This window comes from Rhododendron vialii, chromosome 1a (genome assembly GCF_030253575.1).
Source record: "Rhododendron vialii isolate Sample 1 chromosome 1a, ASM3025357v1".
NCBI lineage: Eukaryota > Viridiplantae > Streptophyta > Magnoliopsida > Ericales > Ericaceae > Rhododendron > Rhododendron vialii.
Genome location: NC_080557.1, coordinates 16139805 through 16147949, shown reverse-complemented (window position 1 = coordinate 16147949; position 8145 = coordinate 16139805). Strand labels below are relative to the sequence as shown.

Below are 8145 nucleotides of genomic sequence, written 5' to 3'. Positions count from 1 at the left end.
AAGTCAGTTGGCTTTGTTTGTGCCACAATTAAGATTTCTATTTTTTACCCGTCGATTAGGTGACACGTGGCAAGGGTAAATATGAGCGAATGTGAGGATAGAATGGACTTGACTTAATGATTCAGAATAGAGGTGAATCGATGGTAAAACTATAAACAGTCTTGTCCATCGATTGACCTACACGTGGCGTATCCTGGTGGCACTTTGGACCGTCGATCGAGTGACAGGTGTCACATGAGCGTGGATCTCATGATTCCACGATTGAAGTGGATGGAAACCGCAATCAACGAGACAATTTTCTCAACGTGGGCATGATCGGCAGTTGAAGGAGGTTCATAATCAGAATCCGAGAAGTTTTCAACTGCCACTTTGGGGGGAAAGTTTTGAATTCAAATGTAATGGGAGGAGGCCTATTTAAGTACAAGTCAGTAGCAGTTTCAGGGACACACACAAACAACGCCAATCAGGCCTTTATCTTTTCTTTTCTAGGAGTAGAATTAACTTGTAATTGTTCACTCAATCATCTCGATTGATTGTTCTTCTACTTTGAGGGTTAATAAAGTCCATTTTGTTAATCTTCTTTCATACTCCACCCACTTCATTGTTTGTTTCCAAAGAAGTCCTGAAATACGGCAAGGAACCAAACTCCACTTTTCACATCCACATTCCAGCAAGCTTTACGATACAGTTTCCCGTCGATTCTCCGTCGATTGGAAAGAAAACAAGAATTTTTGATAACAATTTTGGCGCTAGAAGGAGGGCCCATTACTAATTTGGAAGTGAGTAATGGCACCAAAGACTAGGAATCAATTGCCAACAGATGGCAACAATGACAATAATTCTGCCAATACTAATGGTGGAAGTGATGCAAATGGAGTCAATATTGGGAATCCAGACCAGAGAAGCCCAGAAGTAGGCCAACCAATTGGTCTAGAAAGTGAGTCACGTGACTTGGTCCAAAAATTTGCGAGGATTTTAAGTGATCCAGAAAGTGAAGTAGCCAAAACTCTAATGGCTATGTTTAAGGCAGCAGTGGTTCAAAATCAACCAACGGTGGAAGTCCCAGTTAACGTAAATGTTAACCCTGGACAAACCAGTGGATATGCTAACCGTAGCACTGAAATACCTACTACACAGGTATTTGAAAATCCAACTTTTGAAACTGTTTTTTCCGGCATGAATAGAGTTCCAAATAATGTTAGCAATGGTCAAAACCAGAGTTTTTATCAAAATGTACCAACCACTGTCCCTATGGGAACAGAGACTGGGAACATTGGAAATAATGCCCATGGAGGGCAAAATGCGTATGCAAATATTTTTAGGAATGATAATAGGAATATTCCAGGTATGGCTAATGGTGATCCAAATCTTTATGGGTATGATCCACCAAACGTAAGAAGACAAGATTATCCATATGGATATGATATTAGGCCTGAAACTCTCGTTCCTCCAAATCAAACTGGAAGAATTCAAGAGCCTTATTTAAGGGCTCAACTCACGAATATTATGCAAGACATGTATGGCCCTGGATTACGGAGAATCGAAAAACCTATGTTTAGAAAACCATATCCAAATTGGGTTGATAATGTGCCTTTTCCTAGGCATTATAGAATCCCGGATTTAGTTCTTTTCAATGGAGAAGAAAACCAATCAACAATAGAGCATGTTGGGAGATTTTGCCTGCAAATAGGCGAGGCAGAGTTGGATGAGGCTCTGAAATTAAAATTATTTCCTCATTCTCTTACTAGAACTGCTTTCTCTTGGTTTATTAACTTGCCTCCAAATTCTGTTCATTCATGGAGGGAAATGGAAGAACAGTTCCATACTCAATTCTTTAGGCATGCACCAGAAATTTCAGTAGCGGACTTGGCTAAAATCAAACAAAAGCCTTCAGAGTCTGTTGAACAATATATGAATAGATTCAAAAAGATTAGGAATCAGTGTCATTTTTACATCCCTGAATCTGAAATAGTAAAGATAGCCCAGGAAGGGTTAGATTATGATTTTAAGAAACATTTTACTGGAACTGAGTTTAGAGATTTATTTGATTTTACTTCCAAAGCCATTGGATATGAGGCTATTCTGATGGAAGGAGAGTACAGGAAAAGCAAATCACTTGGAACGTATTACCAAGATATAGAGGGTGATGTGGAGATTGATGTCGCCCAAGTGATTGGAAAAACACCAATTGTTTGTGATACTCTGACAAAGGCTGAGAAACCTGTGAATATGCCCTCATCTCATCCTAACAGGAGAAATCAAGCTAATTTCAGACAATACTCATTTGATTTGTCCAAAGCTGATCAATTGTTTGATGAACTAATTAATCAAAAGTTTTTGACTTTGTCACCAGGGCATATGATCCCTCCTGAAAAGGATAGAAAAGGAAAAGATTATTGTAAGTGGCATAATTCTTTCAGACACAATACTAACAACTGTGTTACATTTCGGAATTGTGTGCAGGATCTGATCCAGAAAGGTCTGTTACAATATGCTAAGGGAAATAAAGAAGTGATGGGGATTGATATTGATCCTTTTCCCTTGGTAGAAGTCAACATGGTGACTGCCAGAATGAAGAAAGGAAAAATGGCATCTCACATTGAAAGAAGGATTCAAGAAGAAAAGGAAATTATGGAAGGAGAAGAGGAAGTTCAGATGAGGCAGAAGTTTGAGAATTATTTTTGCCTAAGATGTGATGAGGAAATAAAAAAAGGGGAAGAGGTTGTCGCAGAAAAAGAGTACAATGGTACCTATGCTAAAGGTTCCATTAGATTCAATACCATGGGAAGTAGTGATTTGCAGATTTATGTAGGTCCAAAGTTGATTTTTGAAGGGGAAGACCCTGGAATTTTTATACCTTCTGAATCACTCAAATGGTATGGAGAAGATGATGGACCATTCCTATTTAAAGGATATCCTGTGATTCCAGCATTACCAGGGAAGCCAGATACGGGCCTAATATATCCACATTCATTTATGAATGGAAGGGGAAGAGGCTTTTACCCAAGAGGTATGAACTCAAGGGGAAGAATGCCTTTTGTTAGAGGTGGATATCAAGGGAGGATGGTAATTCCACCAAATATAGAGCATCATGGATGGGATACAGTAAGACATCCTAAATTCCCAAGTGTAAGGGAATTTGAGCCTATTACTAATACTCAGAAAAGAAGGTTACAGAGGAAGATTTCAGAAAGAGAAAGGAGAGATCAACAGGTGATGATGGATTCAACACAATGGCCTGAAATGAAGGCTAGAACAGTTCTAAATCGGGCAGCTCCCATGGTATGGACTAGGGAGTCTACCGCACCAACTGGAAAAGTGCCTAAACAACAGGTAAAAGAAGCTGAAAAATCTGGGGGGCAAACCATCAAACCAGCCATTACCCAAAGGCTTGGGGGGCAGGACTCAAGTGTTTCTCCTGTTCTATCAATTAAGGAGCAAAAGGCAGAATTCAAGAAGAGTTTAAAGAAGAAAATGGCAGAATTTCAACAAGTATTGTTAGAAGATGATGAGGATGATGATCTTCTGTCAGTTAACAGTTCAGACATGATGAAAGAAGATTTCAAAGATGACAAGAATGAAGCAGATTCTCAAAAGTCTGCCTCTTTTGGTCAAGCATTGGATACAATCCAATTCGGGTCAGTCTCCCCTACTAGAATTCATTGCAACATGATTTTAGTTTTGCCTAAAACTTTTCAGGCAAAACCTAATCAACCCACAAGCTTAGAAGGGGATGTTGAAGACAAAGCAGATGCCATAGTAAAAATAAGTGAGCAAAAGGAATACTCAAAAAAGAAGTCTATTCAAATTGAGAAAGACACAAAAGGAAAAGACGTGGTTGTCTTGAGGACTCCCGAAAATGCCTTGGTTAGGCATTTAAGGCCATTATATATTATGGTTCACATTAATGGGCAACCTATTAATAAGGTTTTGATTGATAATGGAGCTATAGTAAACATTTTGCCTTCAAAAATGATGAAGATTCTGAATAAGAATGAGTCAGACTTGATTCCAACAGAAGTGACAGTTGGAAACTTTGCAGGAGGATGTTCACCTGCAAAAGGTGTGATTTCTTTACAATTACAGATTGGAAATAGAAAGATGAATACTACTTTCTTTGTTATTGATTCTTCTTCCAATTATAATGCCTTGTTAGGCAGAGATTGGATTCATATAAATGGGTGTGTTCCCTCTTCTTTACATCAGGCATTAATATTTCTGAAACAAGGAGAGGATAAAGATATCGACGGTATGGAAATTTTCTGGGCAGATAAACATCCATTTAAAGCAGATACCAACAATGTGGAAGCAGGTCTTTATGATGAAGACTTATGGCCAATCAAGGTGGAAGGTTCAGAAGTGAAATCGATGGGAATAAGTGTTACTGAAAGCCAATTCCTTAAATACATTACTGATGGTTTTAAAGAAATAAGTGGAGATTTTGTTAGACCTAACATGATACTAAGGTCTAGTGGTTCTACATCAAAGGTTTCCCATGATCAGTGACAATCTAAGTCATGTGAATGAAGAGTTAGCTACTTTAAAAGCTACTTTTAAGAGATTATTTTCTTTCATTGTATCTAGGAAATTAGAGGCTGATGAGCCTATTTCTTGTAATTGGGCAGACTGCGTAGTTGATGATAGTCCTTTGTCTGTTAAGGAATTAGCTATGGAAGATCTTAAAGCTGCTCCTGCTAAGCTTGATGATTATATAGCAGAAGTAAAAGATCCATTAGAGGATTTTAATGTAGGAACAGAGGAAGATCCTAGAATTCTTCATGTATGTGCTGCTTTACCTGATGAAATGAAGGATCGTTTGAAGTACTTCTTGTTAGAATTCAAGGATTGCTTTGCTTGGGATTATCCTGATATGCCTGGTTTGAATAGATCACTAGTTGAACATAAAATTTCTATTAAAGAGGACTTTGTCCCATATCAACAGATTCCAAGACAGATGACACCTGAGGTTCAAAAAGAAGTAAAGAAAGAAATGGAACGATTATTTAAGGCCAAATTTATTAGGCCTGTTAAGTATGTTGAATGGATTTCAAATATTGTTCCTGTAATCAAGAAAAATGGCAAGGTTAGAATATGCATTGATTTTAGGAATTTGAATACGGCATCACCAAAAGATGAGTATCACATGCCTGTTGTAGACCATCTAGTGGATGCAACCGCAGGCCATCGATTTCTTTCCTTTATGGATGGTTATTCTGGATATAACCAAATATTCATTGCAGAGGAAGATACACACAAAACTGGATTTAGATGTCCAGGATATATTGGATTATTTGAATGGATTGTTATGGCGTTTGGATTAAAGAATGCAGGAGCAACTTATCAAAGAACAATGAATGTGATTTTTCATGACCTAATTGGAAGGTTTATGGAAGTTTATATTGATGATATAGTGGTAAAATCACATACATTTGATGAGCATATAGACTATTTAAGACAAGTCTTGGTAAGAATGAGACTATATAAGCTGAAAATGAATGCAATGAAATGTGCTTTTGGAGTTACTGCTGGAAATTTTTTGGTATTTCTGGTTCATAAGAAAGGGATTGAGGTTGATAAAGATAAAGCAAAAGCTATAATAGAAGCACAGCCTCCAACAAATAAACAGGAACTCCAACAGTTTCTAGGACAGGTAAATTTTCTTAGGCGATTCATCTCTAATCTGTCTGGAAAAACTCTTGCTTTTTCCCCACTCTTAAAGTTAAAATCTCAGAAAGATTTTAAATGGGAGGGAGAACATCAGAAGGCATTTGAGTTTTTAAAGCAATCGTTGGTAAGGCCTCCTGTTTTGATGCCACCAATAAATGGAAAGCCTTTAAAATTATACATTTCAGCAGGACACCAGTCGATTGGATGTCTTTTGGCTCAAGATAATGAAAATGGCCATGAACAAGCCATATATTATCTTAGTAGGAGATTAAATGAATGTGAGATAAAATACAAGCCTATTGAGAAGCTATGCTTGACATTATACTTTTCTGCCACCAAGCTAAGATGTTACATGTTACCATCGACGGTATATGTGATTGCACAAACGGACATCATCAAATATATGTTAACAAGGCCCATATTAAGAGGTAAACAAGGGAAATGGTTATTATCCTTAATTGAGTATGATTTACAGTACATGCCTCAAAAGGCAGTAAAAGGGCAAGCCTTAGCTGACTTCATAACTAATCATCCTAACATATTAATAGAAAAGGATGAATTTGAGATACATTTGCTTGAAATAAAACCATGGAAGTTGTCATTTGATGGCTCCAAGACTGACAGAGGAGTTGGAGCAGGTGTAGTTTTTACGTCCCCAAAAAGAGAATTCTTACAGTTTTCTTTTCAGTTAGATGAAAACAGGATTCTGACCAATAATCAAGCTGAGTATGAAGCTTTGATTATTGGATTAGAGATTGCAAAAGAATTGAATATTAGGTATTTAAATGTTGCAGGAGATTCACAATTGGTAATTCGACAGATAACAGGTGAATATAAGTGCAATCATCCTTTATTAGAATTACAACTACAGAAAGTTAAAATTCTAATAACATATTTTGATGAAGTGCATTTACAACATGTTTATAGATTGGAGAATAGTGATGCTAATCAAATGGCACAAATTGCTTCTGAAATTAGGATTCCAGAAGGGCAAAGTGAAAAATTAATAAAGGTCCAAAAAAGATTCTTGCCTTTCTCTATTGAAAGAGATAACAATGATTTTGATATTATGGAAATAAATCTGGTTGATGATTGGAGGGTTCCAATAAGGAAATTTCTAGAGAACCCAAAGGAGAAAATAGACAGAAATATAAAGCAAAGGGCCATAAACTATGTTATAGTAGGCAATGATTTATTCAGAAAATCTTCAGATGAAGTATTATTGCTGTGTATTGATAAATCCCAAGCAATGACAGTTATGGGTGAAGTTCATGAGGGAACTTGTGGTTCTCACCAGTCTGGAGAGAAAATGAAATGGTTACTCAAAAGATATGGCTATTATTGGCCAACAATAAGAAAAGATTGTATCTCATATGCTAAGGGATGTCAGAAATGTCAGCAATATGGACCTATTCAAAGGGTTCCAGCTTTTCCTTTACAATCAATTGTTAAACCATGGCCTTTCAGGGGATGGGCAATTGATATGATTGGAGAAATAGTTCCTCATTCTTCTCAACAGCATGAGTATGTAATGGTGGCGACGGATTATTTTACAAAATGGATAGAAGCTATCCCATTGAAGAATGTAGCACAGAAACAAGTAATTGATTTCATTGAGGAGCATATTTTCTGTCGATTTGGTATTCCTGAGACAATTACAGTTGACCAAGCATCTGTATTTAATGGTCATGAGGTAATGACTTATGTTAACTCATATGGAGTTAAAATCTTGAATTCTTCTCCTTACTATGCCCAAGCAAATGGGCAAGTAGAATCTACTAATAAAATTATTAAGAATACTTTATCTAAAATGATAATTGACAATCCAAGGGATTGGCATAATCTACTGCCAAGAGTGTTGTGGGCCTATAGAACTTCAAAAAGGGAGAGCACCAGGGTTACACCATATGAGTTAGTATATGGCCAAGCCGCAGTTTTACCCGTCGAAGTTAATATTATATCTCACAGAGTGGCTAAGCATTATAGCCCAAACAATATGGATTTTGAGGAAGCAATGTATCAAGAATTGGATGGACTGGAAGAATCCAGAATTGATGCTTTAAACAACATACAAGCACAGAAAAGGAATTTAGAAAGAGTTTACAATAAAAGAGTCCATGAGAAATCATTTGCAGAAGGTGATTTGGTTTGAAAAGCAATTTTGCCCTTAGATAAGAAAAAGAAATGGGACTTTGGTAAATGGTCCCCAAATTGGGAGGGACCATTTCGTGTGTTAAAAGTTCTAAGAGGAGGTGCGTATCAGTTAGAATCTATTCTTGGAAGTGTCCATGAAAGAACAATCAATGGAAAGTATTTAAAGGCATATTTTCCATCCCCTTGGGAGTTAATTGAAGAATGAAAACATAAAATCGACGGATGGACAAATAATTCAGACTTGAACAGACTATCACTTGAAAGCCTATAAATTTAGGCTAAACTTTTCATTAGAATAAAACAAGTTACATTTCCTGTTCATAA

The 8145-nt window shown here is 36.8% G+C and overlaps 1 protein-coding gene across 1 annotated transcript; it reads left to right on the top strand.

Annotated features, from left to right (window-relative positions):
- Window positions 1-4669: 4669 nt before the first annotated feature.
- LOC131328835 (uncharacterized) lies at window positions 4670-7819 on the top strand. The gene has a single exon (XM_058361776.1). The coding sequence runs from the start codon at window positions 4670-4672 to the stop codon at window positions 7817-7819; it is 3150 nt and encodes a 1049-aa protein (XP_058217759.1).
- Window positions 7820-8145: the final 326 nt, after the last annotated feature.